This window comes from Coturnix japonica, chromosome 23 (genome assembly GCF_054131305.1).
Source record: "Coturnix japonica strain WE chromosome 23, WE-NBRP24, whole genome shotgun sequence".
Classification (NCBI taxonomy): domain Eukaryota; kingdom Metazoa; phylum Chordata; class Aves; order Galliformes; family Phasianidae; genus Coturnix; species Coturnix japonica.
This window is the reverse complement of record NC_140685.1, coordinates 4,641,833-4,654,325: the sequence shown is the minus strand read 5'-3', so window position 1 is coordinate 4,654,325 and position 12,493 is coordinate 4,641,833. Positions and strand designations below refer to the sequence as shown.

The following is a 12,493-nucleotide window of genomic DNA, read 5'->3' as shown; positions in this document are numbered from 1 at the left end:
AGCAGCTTGACTTGAAACTGAAAGGACACCTGGATGGGCAGGTTTGTCTCATGAGCTGACAGTGCCAGGCTGCCTGCACTAAGGAGACCTTTGCAGATACACAACAGCAGCGAAGCAGCCTTATCGGTATCTCATTTTCAAGGGATGCTGCTAGTTCTATTAGACACGCTAAAAATAGAACACACTCAAATCAGTATTGTTCAGTTCCATTCAGGCAATTTGGCAAGACTGAGAAATCCATGCAGCAGTGTTACGATCAAACAGGGACAAGAAAAAGAGCACTTACACTGGAGCTCATATGTCTGACCACATCTCGAGGGACCACAGAGCGATCTTCAAGCTTCAGCTAAAGGGGAAGAGAAAAACAGAGAGATTGGACTTAGCATTGGCACTTAACATAGCAAACAAATGCACAGCATCTCATCCTGGACTGAAGAGGCTTCCAACGCTCCCATACATTGCTGGTAGGGGAGATAGCACTGGATGGACCCAGCAATTCCTGGCCAGTTAACCTGTCCATGTCCTCCCAGCAGTGACCCTTCAGCAAGCTGCTTTACTCATCTGAAGTCTGCTAGCATGCCGCTTCATTAAGTGTTATTAATAGGCTTAAAACAGCAAAACCCAATTCCCATCTAATGCATGACAAAAATGCTGTATGAGGGATAACGTCCTCAGCATACTAATGGGGAGGACACAAGGCTGCTTGGTTAAGATTTCCCCCTGCAGAACAGGGCCACTTCTCATCTGCATTTCAGCGCTCAGGAGCATATTTGCACCAATCTGAGCCCTACAAACACATTAACTACATACCATGCATTTCAGGAAGCACCACATGAGCTGTGTATCAGGGATAGAGCCTCTCTCACATCTCACATCCAGCATTCAGCTCCCTGCTCCTGTTACGTGCATCACTTTGCTGCTTGATCCCCAAACCCACTGTGCTTTGTCAGCATCTCATCCAAGCCCACACCCTGGCTTACAGCCTGCACAGCAAAATTAAGACATAAATCTATAATCTCAGGGCAGGATCTGGAATCAAAGCGAAGCACCTGAGTATTTATTGCCTTCTTGATGGTGCTGTTTCAGTAAGGCAGGAAGCGATGCAGCCAGTGAGGCTTTTAGGGCAGCTCCTGAGTCTCAGCTGCAGCAAGGAAGGAAACCTGAGGCCTCTCACAGCCCACTTCCAGCATGGGGAAACATTCATAGCCTCCCACAGCCCACCAGGGCATAGATAGAGATCCATTTTTATCATGCTTTCTAATATTATTTGTTGAAGTACTGTACAGAGAGCCCTTCACATCCAGAACCACAGTCACAGCAACAGTCACATGCCGGTAACTACACACCTGTGAGCAGCAGTTTGAGGGTTTTAACTGAAGAGTTCACTTAATGCAAAGCTTGGTATGTGATGACAGCTTCATTTCAACACGCATTAGGGCAATGCCAGATTAAACCAACTCATCACCCACCACTGAGCCGTTCTGCTTCATACTATATTGAACAACACTTGAATTAGTCAAGCTGACGCTGCCTGGCATGAGCAATATTTGTACATTAGGCATCCCAGGTCAATCAGGGAAGCTGTACGAGCATTTCCTTCCCAGCCACCCGCACCTGAAGGATGCAACCATGCATTTTGTTCCGAAAGCAAAGCATCGAGCTCTCTCTGCAGGGGACCACACTTAACCTGCTCTCTGATGGCTCTATTTGCAAAGGCAGCATGACTATTTTCAGCTCTGTGCACCAGACCCACCTGCCTCAGTTGCTAGGATAAGTAAGTCGAGCAGTAGGCAGAACACCAGGCCAGAAATAAATACTTTGCAGGTCTGGTATCATGCAAAGACCATTAAAAGCACAAAACAAACCCAACTGGAGCACACCAGAGCGGCTGTTCATGAATACAAAGCAGCTCCAAGAGGCACAATGGTCCTGGCACTCAACTGCTGACCCCTGAGACTCAGCACTGAAGCAGGGTCCAAGTTCAGGGGCACAACACCACCAAAGCAGGAACACCTGGACTGCTCCACCAGCTCTGGTCATACTCTGTTCTGCATGGGGGTGGTACAAAGCATCTGGGTTTTTGCTTAGGGAACCAGCACCAACATAATCATGTTCCCACTCTCAGCTGAATACTCTCACTTGATGGGAAGCTGGGCAGCTGCTGTACCCTGAAACTGGGAGATAGAGAAGAGCATTACATCGTTAAGCTTTTGTTCAGCCCAATGATTTCTTACATCAGCAATCAGCACGCCTTACCCACAGACACTGCCTGCTGCTCTCACACACACCAGCCCGCAGCTCAGGGGCTCCTTACCATGTTCAGAGGGTTTCACTTCTCCATGCACCACACAGACCAAGCCGTGCTGAGGACCTCCCAGCACAGTGTGGGCACCAGGATGGCCAGGACCTCCCAGCACCGTGATCCACCTCAGCCCAAGGCTGACCATGTCACAACTCTGTGCCGTCAATATACAGAAGCACAAAGATTTGGGAGCACATGTTCCATCTGGGTGAGCCATAGCAGTGCAACTTTGGTACTTGTGCTCAGCTCCCAACACTGCCCAGCTCAGCCTGGCTGTGAGGATGACACCTGATCCAGCACAGCTCTCGCCAACAGCAAGTTAAACTGAGTTCACGGTGTGTCACTGCTGTCTCTGACAGCTGCAATGTTTGTCCAGCAAAAAATCAAACCTGGGAAAGGTGCTGGTGTGATCCCACAGCCCCTATCTCCAACACAGTCCCAGCTCCTATGCTAGACAAAGGTTTAATCCCCTACAACAAGAACTATGGGAATAAACACACAAGTATGGAGAAGAAAAAGCAGCAGACACCCACCCTCCCTTTTGATAACTGCTTATAACTAACAGATAGTAATGCACAACTGCTGCACATGAAGCCTCTGTGGCTGGCTGTGCTGCCATGTGATGGATGACCAGTGACCCAGCAGCAGCCACATGGGCTCTGTGCAGCATGGAAGTGCTTCCCCATGAGCAAAGCAGAGCAGGGGAGCAGCACAGCAGCAGCCTGGCTTCCAGGCCCTGACCAGCACAGACCTGCGGCTCCTTCTTGGCTGTTTCTCCACCTCATCCAGCTTGTGTAACTGTTCTCACTTAAGCCATCTCCACTCAGTCCTGCTGAATTTGCAAATAAAGACAGAGAAAGCATTACTTGCAATTTTATAAAGCCTGTCCTGTGATAGGGACAGTCAGCTCCCTCAGCAGAAGAAAGGGCAATAGGAAAAAAACACCTTTCAGATCCATCACCGTCCCAAGGTCTCCTCATTAACATGTCACTGTTGCTTTCAGTCCTTATTTCTACTTTATTTTAAACTCTGCACCCCCAAATTCTCTTCAGCTACAAGAGCAGCACAGCAATCAACACAAGCTGCTTATTTAAACCCAAACGAGGTATCCAAAACAAGTCAGCTGTCCAAATGCAGCACGGACTGAGATGACAAAGGTTCAGAGTTTCAAAGATCCCAAAGATCTGAAGCTGAGATGGTTTAAAGAGAATTTCAGCATCAACGCTACTCTTAGAAAAACATGCTCTGCATAACAGAGTTCACCCCTCTTGAAAGACATTTCTATTACACTGATCGTATTCTGCTGCACGTGAGCTGTCTAGAAAGCAGAAGGGAAGAAAGAAGGCAGAAGGAGAATCCTGCTGAAGATGAGCCTTGGTTTGCTCTGAGTTGAAGCGGCTGCAGGCTCCAGGTAGGAGCTGCTCTGGGGAAGGAAGGAGGGAAAAAGGACAGCAAACAGGACCTTCATTTCCTACACTGGGCACAGTAGTGTGTTGGTGAGGCTGTTCTGGACAGTGCAAACACCGCTCTGCACAAGGTCAGGGTGATGATTAACTCCAGGGGCAGAAGGACAGAGTGGTGGTTACTTCTCCCTAAATCTCAAAGAAAGGCTTTAAAGGATTTCACAGAACCTAAGATGGCATCAATACTGCTCCAGCACTACCTGCAGACTGCTGCCATTACAACTCTTGCTCACAGCACCACAAATGTGCCAACCCTTTGACATCCAGCATCATGTGGGATGCATCACCCACCCTACCCTAAGCATCACCAGCAAACCTTGGGTTTAATCTTACTATGCAGCCAGCACGTGTGTTCAGAGCAGGAGGCAGCACCTACAGGTGGTCCATAGGGATCCTACTGCCAGCAGCAGCCTCAGCCCCACGCTGCCATGGAAGTAACAAGCCTTTCTTGCAGGCCCTTTGCTTACAGCAATGCGTTCTCACTCCCAACAAACACCTCCAGGTCTTAGGGCAGCAAGACACCGAGGGGCTCTGCTTTCATTTTCCATCAGGAATTAGGCTAAAAGAAATAAAATACATATACATATATATGAGTAAATCATCAGATGCAGCAAAAGTTCAGTTTAATTATAACGTGGGTAAACACCGTGCTCAGAGCAGAGGAATCTGGCTTCATAATATATCTCTCTCAGCAAAAATAAATCTTTTCCTTGGATTTCCCTCCTCCTAGAATGTCAAGTGCTATTTATTGTACCACTAACATCATTGCTGTAGCTCTGCAGATGTACACGACATTTTGGAAATCACTGCAAGACGTTCCCTGGCCTGATGAGCCCATGGATCCAAAATGGAAGGCTGAGAACGGGGCAATAGCTAAGAGAAGGAAGATAAGAAGGCAGGAAGGTTATCAGGCTGCTGCTGGATGGGACAGGAGGAAATCTGAAGGCATTTCCCAGCAGAGGGAGCACGGCACTGGCAGAAGTGGCTGGGAGGACAGGGGCAGCAGGTGGGCATTGACCTGAGCTGCACAGAGACACCGCTCCTCTGCTTTGCTTGCAAAGAAAATGGCTTTGGAATGGGCAGTAACGCCTTCAGCTTGTCACCCCCACACCTCTGTCCTGCCTGCAGAAGCAGAGCACTGTCAGCCATCACAGAAGGGATGAGGCAATGGGAAACACACAAGTGGGAGCTGAAGGAGGGGTAGAGAAGCCAGGACAAAAAGCTTTACAAAAGCCCTGAAAGAGAACCCAGGAATAGAACAATAATGGTGCTTAGCATAAAGACACAGAATGCACCCAGCTCTGACAGCCCTGCTTCCCACACCCACCCTCTGGGGCAGCTGCCCCTAACACAGCCCAGGCAGCCCACCAACCTGCTCCCAATGCTACACAGCCCCCACCCACTGCTTCACAGTAAGATGGCTGATTAAAAGCAGCCCTTCTCCTACCACCTCTGCTTAGGAATCTGAGAAAAGCTTGATAAAGAGCAGGGATCCAGCACCAGATGGCACTGTTACCTGAAAAAAACCAGCTGAGACTGCAGCTAAGAGACACAGGAGATGCTGGCTAGAAGCAGACAGCATTTTGCCTATACAGCAGCCAACACTTCTTACAGATGGACTCGTCCCTCCCCCAGAGCCTGTGAAGCAGGCTGGAGCTGCAGTGCCCTGCAATGGGAAGGCAGCACTGCACTGTGCAGACATGCTGACCCTGCTGAGCGATGCCTGGTTAAGCGATGGGTGCTGGTCTTTGTGCAGGACCCTCCAGTGTTAGACTCTAAATGGGTCTAAAGAACAAGATGCACTTGCTTGCTGGGAGACCCACCCCAAGGAGAAGCTGCTCTGGGCACTACCCAACACCAAGGAGCACATTGCAGCCAGCAGCCCAATTCCAGGGAACCCAGCAGCCATACTGATGGAGCTGTGCTCCTCCCTGTGCAAGAACAACACCTAGCAGCTCTGATTTACCTGTCTTCAACTCCTTGCCTCAGGATGGAGATGGTGGTTACCATGCAACAGGTTCTTTGTTGCTGGGCTGCATGTGTGCTGTAGGAATCATGACCACTGGCAGCACGGGGGGCACACAGCAGTTGGTTATCAGTGCACATGGGGAGCTGAATGCTGGCCCAATGCAAATATCTGCATTGCAAAAGCTGCCAGGGAACAAGAAGAGGGAGACAGAGACATAGCAACAGAAAATCACCGTGCCTCCTTTCCAGCTGGTTAGCTCATACACCGCTGCTGTGAATGCAAACCAGCCATTTCAATTAGCTTCTAATTGTTCACAATTATTCCAAGACAGTGCGACCTGCAAACAGCTTTGAGGCAACAGGCAAGGAAGGAAGAACAGTTTAAGGTGCCTTAACATGATTCACAGACCTGTGCATTGCAAGCCTCAGCAGCAGCAATGCTGCCTGAAAAACTCTCATCTAGTTGGTAAGGAACCCTGGCAATTTTACTGAATTATTGTATGGAGTAAACAGTGCAGCAGATAAAACCATGCTGAAAACCCACGCATAAACAGCTCGAGCTGCAAGCACAGCAGTGCTGTGTCATGGCATGCTCAGAGCACACAGAGCTGAGCCATTTCTCCTGCCCTGCAATGGGAGCAAACCATAGACAGGCACACATGGCTCATCTCACCCCCAGTGCCCCAGCACAGAGCAAGCGGTGACTCAGGGGGTGCAGCAGCTAACAGTGGCTGCGTGCCACAGTGAGTGCTCTGCAATGGCTTTCTGTTATCTAACAATGCCTTCTGAGCCAGATGCATTCAGGTATCATGAATAAAACCTCAATAATTCAAAGCCTTTACAACCAGCTCATGCACAGTCTGGAATGCTACAGAGAGCCCACCCTAAATTCAGTGCTAACACGGACACCCCGTGCAGCTTTCATCCCTGACAAACAGCAAAGCCACTCCCCCGGCTCACACTGCAGATGAGTGTGTGTGAATGCTGCTGGGACAATGCAGCACAATTGCATCATTGCCCAATAAAAAAACCAACCAAAAAACAAAACCAACCAACCTCAACTGCATTTTCTATTCACTGATGGAGTTCCAGTTATGTCTCCCGTACAGAAGTGCTGTATTGGCTGTTCCAAAAAGGCACAGACCTTATGGGATCCATATGAGGGCTCTGGGAGCTCTGATTTCACAATGGAGTTTCTGCTACTGACATGTTGTTCCGCTGCTTTTTATTCAAGAAGGGAATCCACCACTTGCAGAATGGGAGATGCGAACATTTCCAAGCAGAGCAGGCTGAACTCACTGTCAGTGCACCCTGTAATACAACAGCAAACAACCTCCCATTCCGTCCAATAACTGAGAAAACCTTCTGATTATTATTATTCTTCCCTATTAAAGTCCATTGAATTTCCATTCTAAACATGCTGAACGTGAATTAAGTGGCCCCCTCTGCATATGGGTTTTATGAGTAAAATCTTTTATACCTGCAGTAGTCCTTGCCAGCCTGGTGTTCTCTGGGTATAGGCCATGGACATCAACAAGCTGCTTGCAGGACTAAGGTATTCAGATCCAGCTTAGGCTCCAGAAGGGCCCATAGTCTCCCAGGGCCACAAGGAACCTCTGGGCCAAGCAGCAAACCTCATGTTCTTAACAAGAAGACAGGCTCCCTAAGCAGAATGCCACTGCCCCTTCATAGGGATCTGCACTAAAAGCATTCTGCTGCCCCTTCACTAACAGAGGCAAAGCAAGGGGGGGTTGATTGTTAACAGAACTCAGCAGACAATTATCCTCCCACCAATGCCAAAGACACACAAAGCAGGTAACACCACCTGGAAGCACCTGTAAGACATCTCAGTGCAGAGTTGGTTACAAAGGATGCTCAGATAGCATCAGAATACATCACATTTGGCTCAATAGCTCTGATTAAAGTGCTTTTCTCCCCCTCCATCCTTCCCAGCCCTCCTTCTGCTCATTGCTCAGGCTGAGGTTTGGGACAAGCTGACAAGGTTCATTTCAAGCACCATCACCACCTCTGGGGTCTCTCCCAGGTGCAAGTCGCCAGCTGTGAGCAGCTCTGCTTATAGGAACAAGGGCTCACTCCAGACAGCATGACCAATAGGCAGTAATAGCCTGTTTGCCTGGAGTCAGCAGATCTGCCTCCAAACACAGAGAGGTTGTTTATGCTTTTCCCCCTTTCTTTAACAATGAAAGCGTTTGCCTTTCAGAGCAGAAAGACACAGAACTCCATACCTGTGCTAACAGCCTCTTGGGGATGTCAGCACCACGAGGGAAATGTGCTGATGAGGAATGATGGAGCTCATCGGTTCCAAAGGCACTGATCCCCATCCCGGCAGGGCTCCAAGAGGATGCTCTGTACATCTGGATGCCTTCGCATCTACACACCCAATAAAAACAGTCTGGAAAACAACTAATCAATGGCCACCGTCTGCAAAATACATTTCACCTTCTTAAACCAAGTCAGTTATCCTTGACAGGGAGCCCCATCTTTCCTGGAACTGTAATTCACTCGATGTCTGCTTCCTACAATGACTTTTTTATGAGGATATATCGCTGTGAACACATACAGGGAGAAAGGGAGCATTCTGCTTTAACACCAGGCTGTTATGGGCCATACACACAACGTGCTCCTTGCTTTAACGACTTCTGTTATCACAGAGGGCTTCCAGCCCTTCACAACCCCAATGAAACACTGAGCCATAAACACAGTTGGAGTTTGCAAACGCTATAAGCAAAACACCCTCGAGATGATTTAGAAAGCTGTGCTGTGACAGCTGCAGATGCTCCCTCCCTATCCCAAAGTTCAGGCTGGACAACCTCTGCTTGAATGCTATGGGGAGGGCAGCCCTGGGAGCCCTGCAAGGATGGGCAAAGCTGGCTGCAGACTGCAGGGCACCCAGGAGCCACGTGGCATGAAGGCAGCTGAGCCTTAGGCTGCTGTGTAAGTGCTGTCATTCCTAATGAGGAATAGAATCTATGTACTCCCTTCAAAGCTGACTGACCGCCACTGTATGTTGGTCAGATGTGGTAAGATCCCTATGAGGACGTGTAACAGCCCAGACCAAGTCAGCCCAGCCTCTAGCAGGATGCTCCATTGCTCACAACAGTGCCTTTGCCCAGAAGCATCACCCAGCTTTGCAGGCTGCACATACACACGTGTGCAGCTCTATCAGCCCCTCTGGGGCAGCTGGCACTGGGGTGGAACATGGAAGCCAGGAAGGAACCCATGCATCATTACATTGGGGACAAGAAGTCAGAACAAAGCATTTCACCTGCAGGTAAATGCTCTGCTCAAGATACTGTCAAGATTAAGAAGTATGCCATGCATACACACAGAAGGCAGTAAAAAGGAAGGTTTTTAGCCTTGCATATGAAATGACACGCTTTGTTCTTACTAGAAACTTAAAACAAAAAGCACCTGATTCAGCAGAAAGCCACAGCGAGAGGCCCTCAGGCGTGAACATCTGCATAACACACAGCCAGCCCAATGCTGGCAGCTGACAGCCATTCCTTACCCGTGTCAGGTTTGCATTGGTACACACTTCACACCATGCTCCTCCAACAGCTGTACCCAGCATACAGAAAGCATTGCCTTCCCTGCATACATAGCACTGCCCTCCATCCCATTCAATTCACCTGTCCAGATTCATGTCTTACTCCCTGCAGCTCCACGCTGGGCTCACACTGCCATGCAGCACAATTCCATTCATCCTATCAGGTGTTTAACTCACACCTCCACTCCTTCATCTGTTACCCATGGCCTCAGGCACTGAAATGCCTGGATTTGGACATGGATTTGGACAGAGGGCACACTGGGTGTCTGCCCTGCAGCCTTCAGGACCACGTGCCATGGTATGTAGCAGAGCTGATGCTGCTGCTTAATTAGGTTTGCTTAATGAGTCATATAAAACAGCGTATATGTAAGAACAGGTTTCCCATCAGTGTGAGGAGCTCACTGGATTATCTAAGTGAAATGCTGCCTTACAATGAGGTCTCTTTTTCATTCTACATACTTAACTTTGACCTACATTCCTTGGCTCCAGGGAGGTCTATCTCCAGAGGGGATGCTGGCTGCTCAGCTCCAGCACTTGAGCAGGGATGGATGAAACAGCCTCGTGTCTCTCTAGATTCAACACAACACATGAGAGCTCCAGGAGAGAGCACAGAAGGCCACAAGGTACAGATCAGGGTAGGCAAAGCTGCAGCCTAACCACAGCCTAATGGCAGTGATGCATAGAGCCCAAGGAGCCCGGCTAGCTGCTTTGCTGTGCAAGGTGAAGCTGCAATCAGATTTGAGAAAGGCCAAGGCAGGCAGCTTTGGGACAGGACAACAGCTCCAGCTCTAAGCTGCCAGGGCTGTAATTAGGGCTGCACACTGAGAGGAGTGAGAAAAGGCAGGGAGAGAGCAGCAAGGCCCTTCTACACTGTGGTTCCCCTAAAGCCATGGCTGCAAGGTGGGCTCCCAAGGGAAGAGCCCTCAGCTGAGGTCCCCTCATGCAGAGAGCACCCACTGCCCAGCAATGGCCAAATGGAGGGTTCAGCTCTGTCACCCAGAGTTGGTGCACACATCTGTGTGACAGCCTTAAGGGCTGCTGTAAACTGATCTCATCTCTTTACTGCTACGTTCACACCTTCAGATGAGATAAGGCAGTTTTTCACGACCCACCTTTGCATGGGTTGTGCTGACGGATGTCTCTGTTGCAGTGCTGCAATAACCAGCAGCCTATGGATTGAATAGCAATACAGCCATACAGTTCTCCTGTCTGAGATCAGCACTTTCAACCCACAAGAGAACAGCAAACACTACTTTCCTGGGTGAGGAAACTGACATCTGCAACTCTCAAACAGAGCCTGAAGCTGAATCCTTACCAGATCTGCGTCCTTCACTGAAAGCAAATACATGTTTTAGCCCCAGATGTGGAGTTCCTCTTAGCTTTCAGGTCACTCACAAAGACGGGAAGGCACAGTGGTCATTATACGGTGGTGTGGCACACGTTGTCCATTGGTGCTGCCATCTCCTGCCCTGGCCACATTCTGGAACCTTGTTGTGACTGCAGTGTCACAGCTACAGCACCATGCAGGAGTCAGCACTGCTCCTCCTTGACAGTCACAAGCACAGCACGACTTGGGAGCACCTTCACAAGCACCACAGGCTTTGAATATTGAGAGATTTGTAAGCAGGCCCTTCCTAACTCACCTAACAAAGCACCAACATGTATAAAAGTAGGGAAACGAAAGAGCACATCTTCCTAAAAACAAGTTACCAGTGTGGGTGGGAGGAAAGCAATCCACAGCAATGTGTGACATCCCAACAACTGCTGGGACACAGCACCAAGAAGCCCCCACGGCTGCAATAACAGCTCCTTGCAGCCAGGCAGGCGTCAGCAGAGGGATTTCACCATCGCTCAGGGCCTGGGTTCCAATCACAGGCTGCATGTTGTCACTTGTGATTAAAAGCTCTTCCTTTTCCTAGTGCCTAAAGTAGATTTGCCACTTTGCCAAATCACAGCCTGGCTGACCATGACAAGTGCCTCATATAAACTCCAAGGCAATGTTTAGACGAGGTGAAGCCAGAAGCAGCAGTACCAGCTACACGCACACACACCACTAACCTTGTGGTGCTCCTACCGGGGCCTTATTTTCACACGGGAACACAACAAACATCCTTTGTTTTACTCTTCAGAATGCAGATAACACTAACCTCTCCACTTCCAGCCCCCTCCTAGTTCACATACCAGTGCTATTCATTAGTGGGAAGACCTAAAAACAAAGCTCAGTGTCACCCATCAGTCTGTTGTAGCTGCAACAAACCTGATCTTACAGCATAGAAGGAACCAGCTGAGCCACAACCCAAGAAGCCTTTCCTACCATGCTCAATAGCATGTACAGGTTGGACAATGATGCTACGGACATCACTCTGTGCCTACTCCTTGATCTTTTGTTCCAAGCCTTCATTTAAGCACTGCCAGCAGTACAGACCACAGGCTGTCACCCCGTGCTGAACTGGAAAGGGGCTAAGTCAGCAACACAACTGGGAACAAACTGCACTCTGCAAGGATTCCTTTAACTGCTTTCCAAAAAATTGGGATGGACTCTCACTTCACATCATCATATTCACAGCACCACGGGGAGGCAGATGTTGAGTTGCACAGCAGGCTTCAAAGGCTTCACAAATGTCTTCTCAAAAGGCCTTGTTAGCCCAAATGGGGCAAGCACGAAGATCCCAGCTCCAAAGAGCTCTGCCCGCTGCTTGTTGCCTCCATTGCTTGTTGCCTCCATCCCACGCTTACCCTTAGCAAAGCTCAGAAGCAGCACCTGCAGCGAAGCAGAACCTGCCACCTCTCCAGGCCATCATTTCAGTCCCTCAAGGATTCCTCTGACAGCAAACACTTCTCAGTGCCAGATTAGAAGAGATTAAGATAAACTCAAATTAAACCGCTGCGAGAGAAAGTTCAGGCTCATGTCAGTCACCGCAGGCAGCGAAGCACACAGCTGTAACTGCAGAAACAGGCTGGGTGGAGCAGCTCACCCCATAGGCAATGGCCAAGGAGGTTAAATACACCTTGTCAAACCCAACACAGGGCTCACCAGCACTTTCCAATCACGCTAAGTAAAAAACCCACCTGTTCTTGCAGTGGGGACTCACTTTGCAGCAAGCACAGCAGCGCTGGGAGCTCTCAGATAAGAGTATTTTCCCTACAGGTCTGCAGGGCTGCAATGTGCTCATCAGAAAGGAGGCTGTAATC

At 49.3% G+C, this 12,493-nt stretch overlaps 1 protein-coding gene across 3 annotated transcripts in view; it reads right to left on the bottom strand.

Annotated features, from left to right (window-relative positions):
- The window catches only part of UBE2O (ubiquitin conjugating enzyme E2 O), a 45,570-nt gene that overhangs the window by 24,267 nt on the left and 8,810 nt on the right, over positions 1 to 12,493 (bottom strand). For 2 of the 3 annotated variants that reach the window (XM_085522788.1, XM_015879778.3), the window contains one exon: positions 287 to 346. In XM_085522788.1, the coding sequence (XP_085378914.1) occupies positions 287 to 346 (60 nt within the window). Of the gene's footprint in view, positions 1 to 286; positions 347 to 10,616; positions 10,773 to 12,493 lie in introns of those variants that run through there. The other variant, XM_015879779.3, reaches the window with a different exon arrangement.